At 39.7% G+C, this 13953-nt stretch overlaps 1 protein-coding gene across 10 annotated transcripts in view; it reads left to right on the forward strand.

Moving 5' to 3' along the window:
* Positions 1-13953, forward strand: part of LOC123977469 (dystrobrevin beta-like) — a 36111-nt gene that overhangs the window by 4208 nt on the left and 17950 nt on the right. For all 10 annotated transcript variants that reach the window (XR_006826685.1, XR_006826682.1, XR_006826683.1 and 7 more), the window contains exons 2-9: positions 3273-3323; positions 9554-9645; positions 9947-10027; positions 10244-10457; positions 10633-10718; positions 12234-12388; positions 12653-12752; positions 13322-13488. Coding sequence is in view for 3 of the 10 variants with exons in the window: in XM_046060173.1 (XP_045916129.1) it covers positions 9555-9645; positions 9947-10027; positions 10244-10457; positions 10633-10718; positions 12234-12388; positions 12653-12752; positions 13322-13488 (894 nt within the window). In the remaining 7 variants the exon portion in view is untranslated. The remainder of the gene's footprint in view (positions 1-3272; positions 3324-9553; positions 9646-9946; positions 10028-10243; positions 10458-10632; positions 10719-12233; positions 12389-12652; positions 12753-13321; positions 13489-13953) is intronic.

The following is a 13953-nucleotide window of genomic DNA, read 5'->3' on the forward strand; positions in this document are numbered from 1 at the left end:
CAGTCCTCCAAATACCCATAGCACGCTAGCTGTCCATCTTAAAACATGTAACCAGAGATGTGTTGCTTCTGTTTTTACCTGCTTGGTCACACCCCCGGGGTCATGCCAGGGCAGTCGGGTTGTCTCTTTGGCAGCACAGGGATCAAAGGTCAGGTGAGAGATTAAAGAGGTCTTAGCTTTAGGTTAAATCTGCTTGTAATCGGTGCAGCTGAATTTGTTTCCCGGAAAAATATTTTTAATATCAGTGTGTTTGTTTTTTTTTTTTTACAGGGCTAAACCAACACACACATCTATTCTTTTAAAATGTGACCCCTTTATGCTAACACATTCAAAGTGATTAGGTTTTTCTACAAAACTGTTGGACTCTTAATCGCACAAAAAAGCTATTTGTTGAAGTTATGTTGATTTTTCACTTTTTCCCCATTTTATAGAAACAATCTGCTCTTAATCTGCATATTATGAAATTAGTTGTAGCCTCAAGTCTCCATTGATACCCAGAGTACTATTACAGCTACTACAAATACTGCTCTTGAACTAAGACATATTCATGCATTCTTGAAGCAGCATATTGGACTCAATTTGGGTTAGTAAGTCCTCCAATAAGTATCATCAGCTGGATTACATTAACTGGACCAAAACCAATTTTCTTTGAATAGACTGCATTCCCTGTCCTGTAGAAACCTCAGCTAAGAATTTCCATCTTTGTATTTAATACCTAGTGACAGTTTATTTGGTCTTAATTATGCCTAAAATGTTTCAGGACATTTGAGACTTGGGGCAAACCACCAGTAATGCAGTCAACTCTTCAAAATGTCAAAAAGTTTCTCAATTTCCTGAAACCTTTAATTATTTTTTTTCAAAACTAAATTAGAAAGTTGCTGCATAGCTTTCGGAGGGATTTGTGGGTCCGGCCAAAGAGTCTCATCTGGTTCATGTGTTACAGTAAAGAGGTAGTTTAGAGGATAAATGGAGCTCATAGGTATTTCAGCGACGTCAGTGTCTAAAGTTTGCAGGGTACTGTATATATATCATGTACAACACACTGGTCATGTTCTGTCAGAGCAGACTGTGAGAATAGCGAGCAGCTGCAAATGGTAATGTAGTCATGTGGCATGCATGTGTGTGTGCGCAGAGGGTGGTAAACACCCTCTTACCCCTCTTTAGTACCCCTTCGCCTGCCTGGCGCCCATTTCTGTATTGGTGTCATTGCTGTTTTGCGTCTTATATCCCACAGCACTTTAGTTTTGTGGATTCACCCACAGAACACAGCGGTGAGTCGAGAATGTGTGTTATAACAAAATTATTTTTGGCTAGAAAACCAAGCATGTAGTTTGCATATTTTAGACTGAGAGCACCTAAAATCCTAAGAACAGGTGTGTGTATGTGTATGTGTGTGTGTATATATATATATATATATATATATATATATATATATATATATATATATATATATATATATATATATATATAAACACACACAGAGAGAGGGAGAGCACGGTGTGTTTGTTTTCAGGACCATTTGCCTTTTTTTAGCTGTTTAACCACTGTTCTGATTAGATACTGTAGTGTCTGCGCGCGTGCGTGTTTGTTTGTGTATGTGTGTGTGGTTAATACACAGGTGCACTGGTTGGGTGGTCTGCATTGATGCGACACGCCTCATATACACATGATCAAACACACAACCTGCAGTGAGAAGAGAGAGAGGAAGCAGATGTTGACTTAACATTATAATATTTACATAATGCAGTTATATGTGATCACTTGAGTATATGTGCATGTGCAATACTTATATACTTTTTTGATATCTTAGTTTGGGGAGAATGGTCATTCATTCAACAAAATATGGAAAACTGTTGAACACATCAGCTTTAAATAAAATACTTTGAATGAAGAAGGACACATTTTGGTCAGTGCTCAAAGTATTGAATTTTGGTCTGCTAGTCTGAAGCAACAACCACGCTTACTCAATAAATGTGATACTTGAGGAAGTTTTTGAAAATACAGCTGAAAATATAGAGACAGGTCGACAGTGTTCAATGTGATGATTAAGATCTTTTGCGGTATTTGAGTTTGGTTACCGGATGTAAACAAGAACATCATATTCTTGTAGCCTATATGATAAGTCAACATGTCTGGTGGTGATAATGTGATTGCAAACAGAGCATCTTAATCTTGTTATTGACTTAAAGTATAGCGTAGTGTCATTGCTTTTTGCATTTGAATTTCCATCTATAAGACAATTAAATGTTTACAGTATGTATGTATTAGTTGTCTGTGTTACAGCTACCTGTCTGTCTTACTTGTGGCACCTGCTGACAGGATGTAACTATCTGCTTCTTGCAATTCGTTTTGATTGATGTTCAGGCAGGATGTTGTTCACATCCAGCTCTCTTTAGGTTTTCAGTGTTTTTATGCCCATTTGGTGGCTGCATGAATTCAGCTTCCTTAATGTACAGCTCATGCACAGAAATAAAATATGCAAGTGCAGAAATATCGCATGTCTTGTGGTCATTGTACATTTAGACTGTATAAATATAATAAAGTAAACAGTATTTTCATTCTTTGCTGTGGGAAGACTGCTGACTTGCTTTCAGACCTTGCTGCCGTATGAGCTTATTGAATGGAGCATAATGACGTGTCAGTGAGTTAAAAAATATATTTGTATATTTTGTTTGGGGAAGATTTTGTTGGCACTGCTGTTAATCAATCGCCATCTTTTTTAACATAGAAAAGCAGGTAGGAACGGATAGCATCGTTTGCAAATTGTCCTACCATGGTACCTTAATTAGGTATTGATTGACTTTCCAATTTGAATAACCTTAAATGATCAACAAATGTGAAACATGAATTGACAAGTGGGACTGTAGCAGTAGTGTGAGTGATTTGTGCTACGTTGCAATTTTTGGGACCAAGAGAGTCATATTTGTGATAGCATGAAATACTACCAGTTTAAGGTCTTTAAGATCAGTGCATCCTGCCATAACTGAAGGGGATCAAATAAATTAGTCATGAATTGATAACAACATGACAGATTAGGTGGACTTCAGTCAGAGAGGATCAGTCATTATATCAACAATAACTACAGATTATATAACTGACCAGAATTTATTTATAGCATAATAAAGAGCAACAATGTGCACAGATCTAATGAGAGTATAGAGATGTAAGAGAGTGTGGTTGTCTTTATTAGAGTGTGTCCCCAAAGAGCCTTTGACATTATTCTCCACAGACTGAAAAGACTTCTATAATTGCCTTTCTCTTCTTTCTGCTAGACGTCCTATATTGAGGCTCCTCTGTCCTGTGTGACCCCCTGACACAGAGAGGTATGACCACACACACACACACGTGCACGTCTGCATGGGCAAGTTAAACCTTAAGTTAGCGGAAGTCTGAGAGTGTATCCTCTGTTTCAGCTTGTGTGTGTATTCAGAGCAGCATGTGTTGTTTGTGTGTTTGTTTCTGTGAAGCTCAGCAAATGTCAGCCGTAATAAAACACCATGGTGCAACTGCAGTGTGCATCGCCACCCACACAAACATAGAAAAGCAACACACATGCAGTAAGCTGTATATACCTCTCCACTTCTGCCCTATTCCCCCTCTCTCTGTCCTGCTCTGTACTGTAATCTATAGCTGAGCTCCCTGAGTGAAGACTTCAGCCAGCACTTCACAAATAAACTTTTAGTTTTACTTTAGAGTTTCCACTGAGTGTGTGAGGGCTTTTATTTCCACTTGAAACAAATATACATTTTCACTGCTCATGATTCAGGACTTGTTTGTTTTGTGAACAAAGCTTTTTGTGTCTTATCACCTCGACATAAAATCCATTTTTACAGTTTTACTTCTGAGGGAGCAATCATTTAGTAAACAGTGTGGTAGTAAAGCAATTACTTTTCTACCCACTCAAATAATGTGATAACTTTGTGTTTTAATAACAGAAACAAGTTAAAACTAAAACATTTGTATTTTAGACGGACTCGCAACGTGACTCAAGGGAAGCCAATGTCGTCGAGTGCCACCATCAGGTCAAACACTTCGTTTGTTTAGTAATTTGGTTTATGACCAAACACTTGCAAAACTAATGACATTCCCATCAGCCTCAGCTGTACTAGGTGTTTAGTGATAATTAGCTAATGTTAGCATCCTAACATGCAATATTTATGCAAATGTCCTAAGATGGGGTACATGGTACAACAAACATCAGCATGTTAGCATTGTCATTGTGAGCATGTTAGCGTGCTGATGTTAGCATTTAGCTCAAAGTCAGCCCCATAAGGCATGTCTGTAGACCCTTAGTTTTGTTTCCACCACATTCTCCAAATATCAAATTGAAATTACAATGTCAAACAAAAGAAAATAAATGAAATTTCTCAATTTTTGATTTTCATTTATAATTCATCATTATCCCCTTTGGAGGAGAATATAAGTAGATGTAACTGTTAGTCTTACTTTTGACACAAAACCTATAAATCAGACAGCTTTAGGCTTGATTTATACTCCTGCATAATGCAATTTATACTTTTGCGTCAAATCGACGGCGTAGCCCCCTACCCTACGGCGTCGCCTACGGCGTAGCCTGACGTGCACCTCCTCAAAAATGTAACTACACGTCGAGGCGACACGGACCGTGAGCTCTGTGAAGTGCCCGTGCTTTGAAGTAACTTTTACTATCGCCCAAAACAGCAGCTGTAACACGGTGGATCAATATATTTCACCATCACAACCCGAGCGAAATGACTCGTTTCACTATTAGAATGTGATCCACTTGGTCGGAGGGCTAAACAAGAAGTTAGCCTGCTCCCCTGGCAAAAGTTAACACAGTGGACGCTGTGGCGCTACTGCCGACTAGCGTTTGGGGGTATAATTGCAGAATAACACACCTATGCACAAGTATGGCTAGTGCCTATGGCATAGCTACGCACGTAGACCCTACACAGGAGTATAAATGGGCCTGTAGGGTAGGGGGCCACGCAGAGGCTACGCTGTCGATTTGACGCAGAAGTATAAATTGCGTTTAACTTCTTCTCTCTGTTATAAGAAGTTTTAATTGAGATTAGAAGAAGAATTTTATCCTTTTTAAAACTTTATGGCTTTGTGGCATGATGTTGTTTATCTATTATCACCTACAATATTTGTCCTGTATTGTATTGTTTTGAGTGAATGTTAGGTAGCTACAGGTGCACCAGTCATTTATGAAGCAGGGACTTCGATTTTTGGAAAACAGCAGCAAAGCTGTTCCTCGCCCTCTGACATAGTTGGGGGTAATTGTGGGAAGGGTAATTATATCTAAGGTGGTTTAAAGCTTTCAGAGTTAAAATAAGAAGCGAACCTCACTGACCAAATGTTCCTCCATGTCAGCTATACACAGACAGACAGACATAGACAGACGGACAGAGTGTAGTTATCACTAAGGCCAGGCTGGAAATAACAATTTACTCACAAGGGGGTTCAGTGTGGTAACTGCTGGTGAGACTTTTGGAAACACTCACAGCTCGTTTTTGGCTCATGTAACATCCAATCCAAGCTCTGCTCTTCAAAGAAGTCATAATTAGTGTCAATAAAACTTTTTAGCAGCAAGCTTTTCATTGCCTCACATGCATCCACCTGCTTAGCTGCCTTCCTTTATTGCAGGCTCTGTTCTGGATATCAGGGTCAGCAAGTCTTGTTGTTTCCCCTGCATGTCCCACTCTGCTGATGCATTCAGTTAAACATATGAGAGGCACAATGCCAGTCTATGTCAGTTAGGGCTGGGCATGTTAACGCATTATAATAATTAGTTATGATAATTATTTTATCGCACGTTAACGCAGTTATTATTATAATTTGAAAGTCCATTTCTCACTAGCTCTGAATACACATACAGTGAAACCATGGGTCACAGGAGGGGTGGGATGTTTCTGTAGACTATGTTGGATGCAGCGGGTGGGAGAAGTGGATAGCTACACACTGCATGCTGATTAATATTGGGGAAGACGTTGGTCTTAGGAACATTTTTAAAATCTCAATTTAGTCGTTTCGCCCGACGGGGGCTGCTGTACGCTCCTCAGGTAAACAGGAGACAAGCGCTCCGCGAATAAACGGCAGCCACTGTATTGAGAGTAACAATGGAAATGGCTTCTGTGCGCTACACAGCTGTAGCCTATTTAACTTAAGTTAAAATTATAGGCTACATAACTTTACCTGATAGGCTAGTTTTGCAGGGATGGTCTGCCATGCGAATTTGTTGTTGTCCTATTAACAATTAGCAAGGATCAGTCTCTCTTCCAACGATTTGTGCTGCGCGTCACATACAAAAAGTTAAAGACAATTCAGCTTAGGCAGCGGAAATGTGTATGAGGTGAGCACCACCGCAAGACTTCAATTCACTCTAACAGGGACACTTGCTACTGAACATAGACTTTTTATTCTGCTCCCTGATTAAAGAAAAATGTTTCTGGTGATACCTGTTCAGAAAAAAACAAGAAAACTGGACTCTGATGGTAACTTGTTTTAACAAGTTAAATAGCAGTACATTTAAATTAAAAGTGTGCAATACACTACTTCAGAATTCATTATTCAATTTTATGTATAACTATGCAATTAATTATGATTAATCGCAAATTTAAAAATTTTAATCGTCACCCAGCACTAATGTCAATATAGGCTCAACAGTAGAGATACAGAGAAGCAGAAATGTTCTCTAGTGGTGCAGCATGAAAGTTTTATCTTCATACAAATGTGCTGCATAGGAATAGGAACTAATACAGACGGATCTCAAACAAGCTGGTTGTAAGAATAAGATGCAGCCACATCGAACTGTGCCTCGACCCAGACCAGCTCCATATCCAATGCAGATCCAGAACTGCAGTTGCAATCATCATTTCAAGCTTTGGCATCATTATTGTTTCTGTAATATTTGATATTGTAAGCTAAATATATTTCTAAGTCAATATTTAGGGCAGATTAATCAATTTGTGGATTGACAGAAAATTACCTGCAACTACTTTGATAATCGATTTATTGTTTAAGTCATTTTTCAAGCTTTCAAGTGTGTGATCATAACTGCTTATGTTTGTGATTTGGACAAAAGAAACAATTTCAACATTTGATGATTAATCAAGAAAATAATCTCAAGATTAGTCAGTAATGAAAGTAATTGTTTGTAATTATGTAATTGTGACAGAACTTAAGGTATAATCTACACAACATAAAAACAAGTGGGAAATGAGCTTATTTGTTGAGCACCAGTAAAGGATGTAATGAGGCCTATTGTCTCTTCCTTGTAGTGCCGATGTTAAAAAAACAAAACAAACAACTGGTTACAGATCTGCAAAAAGTTACAGATTCATTTGTGGGCAAGAGACAACTTGCTGTCCTACAATCCTGGTGTATGTGGAGATTCCAGATTTTATTAAACATGTTTGAAATTGTGGTGAAGATGGAACTTACAGTCAGGTAACGTGAGACGGAGTCCTCTGACGAAGGTTGTCTAGGGTGCGTCAAGGGCATTATAAAGAAGTGGCGTGACTGTCACTGTAAGTTGTCGAGAGAGGACATTTGGAAAGGTTGCACATGACTAACTGGTATCAGCAGCTGTGTGTGTGTGTGTGTGTGTGTGTGTGTGAAATAGCAATGAAACAGCTGTATAAAGACGCATGGGAATGTGAGAGAGAGTGTCTCTGTGTGAGAGAGTGAGAGAAAGGAGGAATCCTTCTTTTGTCTGGATGGAGGATGAAGTCTCCAGGGAAGCTTTCAAATCCTCTTTGGAATGTGTGTGTATGTGTGTTTGCATCCGTGCAAGCGCAGAAAATGTGTGTGTCTGAGGTTGGCTTGTCACCACATTTATACAAGGAATGCAAATATTTGTGTAAGTGCGTGTGTGTCGGTTTTGTGGTGTAGTGTAACTTTTACCATGGTGACTGATCTCCTGGTGATTTCTGTGTCACCTGACAGCAGTGGTTAACAACTAACTTTCTTTCGTTCGTTTACAGTCCAACCTCCCCTCCCCCTCTCCTTCTCTGTGTAGCCTTGTTAAGTTGTCTAAATGCCAGCCTACAGATTAGATTTCATCAGCTACTCTCATTAATATGTTCATTTACCAAGCACTCAACTCATCCTCTGGTGGTCGTGAATTTGACTCTAAACCTGCTTCTAGCGTGTGGGGGGGGGTCGGTATGCATGCAGTAGACCTGTGTGTAAAAATAAAAGTTACAGTCACGCAGTGCCTCGTTTGTCAGTGCCATGTATTTTCTGTCCATTTAGTTCCTTAGGTTTATCTGAATTTTAATAAATTTTGTTGTAAATGTTGTACAAATCCACCTGAAACATGGAGAACATTTCAAAAATCGATTGCTGTTGGTCTTTGAAGTCGTTGTTGACCACATTTCCTGCAAAAGACCAAAAAGGAAATGCGTTAAGTCAACACCAAACAATGCTCATGCAATGACAATGGACGTCAGATAAATAAGAGGGGAACTGATGAGTAAGGTTTAAGGTAACTCTGGTACAATACATTGAACAGCAATAATACTGCCTATAGAGCTATAATGATTAGTCAATTAAATGATTAGTTGTCAACTATTAAATCAAATGCCAACTATTTTGATTATCAATTAATCACTTTGAGTAGTCGCCGTCTTGTTCACACTACACAACTTGCCGTCTTGTGACAGCAGTCTTGAAGTCGCTTTGGTGTTCACACTACGTGACTGATCGGTGACAGGGGGTCACACACTACACGAGCTGACAGGGCTCTATGTAGATATCGAGTTGGCCGACTCTTTCAGATATTTGGCATACTAGAGATCTGGTGAACGTCGGCGATGTGGAGTGATGTGCCGAGCTTGCCGAGCGGCAAATCGGGCTAAAAATTGTGTAGTGTGAACTAGGCTTAACCTGAATATATTTGGGTTGTGGACAAAAGAAGACATTTGATGATGTCACCTTGGGCTTCGGGAAACACTTATCGACATTTTTGACAATTTTCTGGACCTTACAGCTAAATGGTTAAAGAGGTGGTATTATGCTTTTTGGCTTTTTCCCTCTCCTTTATTGAGTTATATACCTTTTTTGTGCATGTAATAGGTTTGCTCTGCTATGAACTGCTTGAAAACAGCTCATTTGTTGTCCAACCGCTTCCCTTTCATACTTGTGACGACACAGGGAAGAAAGCTAACCGCGCCTTATATAATTCTCGCCAAGCAGCTACTCCGACACTCCCTCAAAAACACTGAGCTGCAGCACATACCTCTCATCTCTCTCAAGCTTTACGTCAAGTTTTCATTGTGACGTTACAAGTAAAGGAAGTGAAGGGCTGGACTACAAACGAGTTGTTTTCAAGCGGTTCAGAGCAGAGCTTTCTGGGGGTCCTTTGGGCTGAACTTTGGGCTTTTTCACTTTGCAAACCTGTTACATACACAAAAAGAGATATTACTCAATAAAGGAGAGGGGAAAAAAGCCAAAAAGCATTATACCACCTCTTTAAAATCTTTTCCACCTCACTGGAGCATAAACATGTTTTTCAATACTTGGATGGAAACAGGTGCTGAGTTCTCCTGCTGTCTTGTGTTTTGTGCAGGATGGTGATGGAGGAGGGGGGGCAGAGAGACAGAGGGAGGGGGACTCCAGCGACACCAGGAGCAGAGGGGAGACAGATCTTTGTGGAGATGGGTGAGTGACCTTTGAACCCTAATATAAGCCTTACATGACCTCTGCTCAACCCTTTGGAAATATTTATTTGCTTGTTTGCAGGAACATGGACATTTCTGTAATTGTATTTTTTTTACACCACAATTAGATTTATTCTCTATTCATAAATATATCACTCCATCAAAAGCACAGGGAGTTTATTCTGAGCGGCTACAGTTTTGGAGATTGATGAGATTTTCATAAGCCCAGAGATTTTCTTTTCTCCACTACAGATGCATTATGACACAGCAGAGCTTCTAAATGTCTTCTTCTTTGGTCACAGGGGAGCAGAACTTCGATGGTATTTGTCTCTCTACATATCGAACAGCCTGCAAGCTCAGATTCATACAGAAGAGATGCAACTGTGAGTCAACCTTCGTCTCCTTCATTAATTATCGTGAGAATGACATGAAAGTTTGAATTTTAGTCTGTTTGTGTCAAAACAAATTTTGTCAAATAAATTTATAGAAACTTGTCTATATGACAAAATAAGATTTAAAATGTTACCTGTGTCTCTTTTTTAGTGGAATGAATAAAAAATACTTTTCGTTGAAGATTTCACTGACTTGACTCATTCCAGTACATCTGATCGACATATACAACGTGATTGAGGCGGTGCGGGACGCTGGTCTGAACGCCGTAGAGCTGAACGCCGGCATCTCTGTGACCAGACTGGAGAACCTGGTGTCCTCCCTGTTCAACCAGCTCAGCAAGCGCCTGCCCACAACACACACCATCAACCCGCGAGAGAGTACCGTCCTATTAGTCGAATTCTTACTCGCTGCCATTGACAGGTTGGTACAGACAAATCTGTGGATACTGAGGAAGGAAATATGTGTTTCTTGATGCCCACCTTTTTGCACCTTGACTTCCTGTTGTTTAAATGTGAAACACATATCCACGTGTGATAATTTCACAATACTGTGCTCTAGTGTCATATGTTTTTGTGTGTGTGTGTGTTTGTTTCAGTGAGCCAAATAGCCGTCTGACGGTGCTGTCTGTGAAGGCAATGCTGGCCACACTGTGTGGAGGGAAACTGGTAGATAAACTCCGCTGTGAGTATCAGTGTGTACCATCAAGACTGGCATGGAATCTATTACAGATAAATTATCTTACACTTCCCAGAAACACTTAAAACATTCCTCAGTAAATGGGCATGAACTTACTGAGTGCACATGTAGGCTTTGGGTGTAAACAAAAGAAATAGTGATAATGATAGCTTATCAGGAGCAAGAGTATGCATTTTTGTATTTGTATTGTTTAGGGCTGTAATGGTTCTGAAACCGAGACCGAAACTGCGTCACAAAAGTCCATGGCCTCGTGTTGCGGACCCAAGAGTCAGAACCATGACACACCCGCTCCCCGGACTATTGAGCTCTCATAAAGTCAGAGTAACTGGGGGCGGCGGCGGCTGGTGGGGGCGGTAGCTGTGTAGGCCTATTTCTATTGACAGTAGGTTTTTCTAAGTAATTTTCCACCTTAGTTTAGTGTTTATTTACTACTTGAATCTGCTCTTTTTCTCTTCTCCCCACACTCACACAGGCACACAGACCTAGCCTGCACCTCTGGTCTCTCACGGCAAACACGCCAGCTTGCTCCGTCTCTTTCTGTCTCTCTCTCTTTCTGTATGTGTCTGCTGACTTTCTCCATCAGCAGTACGTTTCATAAACTCGCCATTATTAATAAACTCACCCGTGATTCAGTTTTCAAGTGCGCCACAAGTGGATCTAAACTGAAAATAACGTTAGTGAGTGACATCTGCAGTGGTGTGTTCACTGTTGCTGTGTAATGTAAAATTTTTACCGTGTGCGCATACTGTAATATCAGATAACATCTCTCTGTCTGTGTTTCTCTACAAAATGCTAAAGTGGGTTACCGAATATACTTTGGCAGATGCTAATATACCCGGCCGGCCCGCCAAAGTAAAGTATATGTCAAAATCAGTGTATTTAAAGTTAGTGCAAGCTGTAGGGATATATTTTGTAAATATTACACCTTCAACCAATTTTACTGTCCTCCAACTTTGGGTGTCAGGTGACTATTTTGGTCCAGTGATCATGCCTGCAACTTTGACTACATTAATTATGAAGATGGAAGTTGCTTGGAATGTTTAATTGGCCAATTTACAAAGCTGGATAATCTTACAAAGTAATTACAGATGCATTAAATGCGCATTTAAATCACTGAAATAATAACTGTAACTGTAAACAGTAACTGTTTAACTAAAATGTCAACAACTTCCAACAGGGCAAAGTTAGAAACATTACGGGATTGTGCTCCTCTGTGACCACACTGCATGTTGGTCTATTGAGTTTACTGTACATGTCACATATGTGCCACCTTGTGGAAAATGCATGTCAATGCTGCTGTTTTCTTATGTACGTTTACTTGCTCTTTTATTAATCATGTGTTCATTAAGAATGTATTCAGTCCCATTATGGAGACACAAAGCTTTTCCCCACAGGGTTAACTATTAAAATCTACGTTTAGTTTTTGGTTAAAGTCCACACTACATGTCTATATGGAAATCAATATAATTTACTACAATGCTTTCCTAATTGTGTATGTAGATGTGTTTTCTCAGGTATCTGACTCCAGTGGCGTGTTGGTACAGTCCAAGTTTGATGGTTTTCTGAGGGAGGCTCTCAGGCTGCCCACCGCTGTACATGAAGGGCCGTCCTTTGGCTACACACACACCTTAGCACGCTCATGCTTCCCACAACAGGTACGCTCACACGTCTCATCCATCTGTTGTTTATTATGCGGATTTATTTTATAGATTATAATAAATTTGATTTTCTCTAGTTACCTGCTATTCCTAACAGTGGTATTATATTATCCACACTGTTTCTGCAATGACTCAATTTCTTCACGCAGGATTATAAGAACTGAATTTGATTCTAATGGTTCATTTTTGATTTGGTGCTATTATTGTGACTTTTTCTGAGTTCCTGAAGAGTTTTGTCTTTTGTAATTGTTACCGATGTAGAAGAGGGTGATGCTCAACATGTTCCTGGACATCGTAGTTGACCCTCCTCAGTGTCTTGTATGGCTGCCTCTCATGCACCGCCTGGCCAATGTGGAACATGGTACACACACACACACACACACACACACACATATACACACACTTATATCAGCCGGCCAATGTTATTGACTGAAGTTGACTTGCACTACAGTAAATTGCAGCCGAACATGATTTTATAGGCTTTATTTTTTCAAATTAATTTTGTAACCTGTTTTTGTTTCATGTTTTTAATTTCCAGTAAACTTTAATGTTCAAAATTGGAATTATCTTTTACTGTAACCTTTGATTATAAAGTTTATTTTGTAACTGTAACATAAGCTGCTTCAGACATATTTTAATCACAGTTCTAAAAATTTTGAGACATTGCCAAAACCTATTTATTTTATATTTATTATATTGAAGTAATCTAAACAAATAAATAAAGGCTGATATAACTAATCATTTTCAAATATTGATATCAGTATTGGCCTCTAAAGTCCAGTTTCAGTCTGACTAGTGCGTCTCCATCTTGGATTTTCCTGAGCACCTGCTATAGTGGGAGGCCAGCTGTGTTTCCTCTTGATCGACCTGTGAGACTCTAACACTGTGGTTAACAGATTCAGTGTCTTCTTCTTCTTCTCTTTCTCTCAGTTTATCATCCTGTGTCATGCTCCTTCTGTCGTGGAAACGGTATGACAGGCTTCCGCTATCGCTGCCTCCGTTGCCGTGGATACCAGCTCTGCCAAAACTGCTTCTGGCGCGGCAACGCCAGCGGCTCTCATAGCAACCAGCATCAGATGAAGGAGCACTCGTCCTGGGTGAGTCCGTGTGTGGTTACTCATTCGTCAACCAGGGGTAACTGTGTGTGTGTGTGTGTGTGTGTGTGTGTGTATGTGGTTCATGGACCTCCATCTTTGTGAGAACTATTATGAATTTAGACCTTGACAGTGGGGCACTTGGAAAGTAAGACATAATAATGTTATATTCATCATAGGCATGATCACTCAATCATGACTGGACCAAAATAGTCACGTGACGCACAGTTGGAAGACTAGGTTTATGGTGTAATATTAACAAAATATAGACCTACACAACTTTAAATACAGTGTTTCCCACGTATGCTTTACTTCGGCGGGCCACCCAGGTATATTAATAGCTGCCAAAGTAACGCAACGCTCTCTGTTTCAGAACCGTAAAATTAAGACAATCTGGTTAAAGACAGTATTTTAAAGAGATTTACTATTTTGATAAATCTGGACAGGGACTCAGGGCCAAATACAGGT

This window comes from Micropterus dolomieu, linkage group LG10 (genome assembly GCF_021292245.1).
Source record: "Micropterus dolomieu isolate WLL.071019.BEF.003 ecotype Adirondacks linkage group LG10, ASM2129224v1, whole genome shotgun sequence".
Lineage (NCBI taxonomy): Eukaryota > Metazoa > Chordata > Actinopteri > Centrarchiformes > Centrarchidae > Micropterus > Micropterus dolomieu.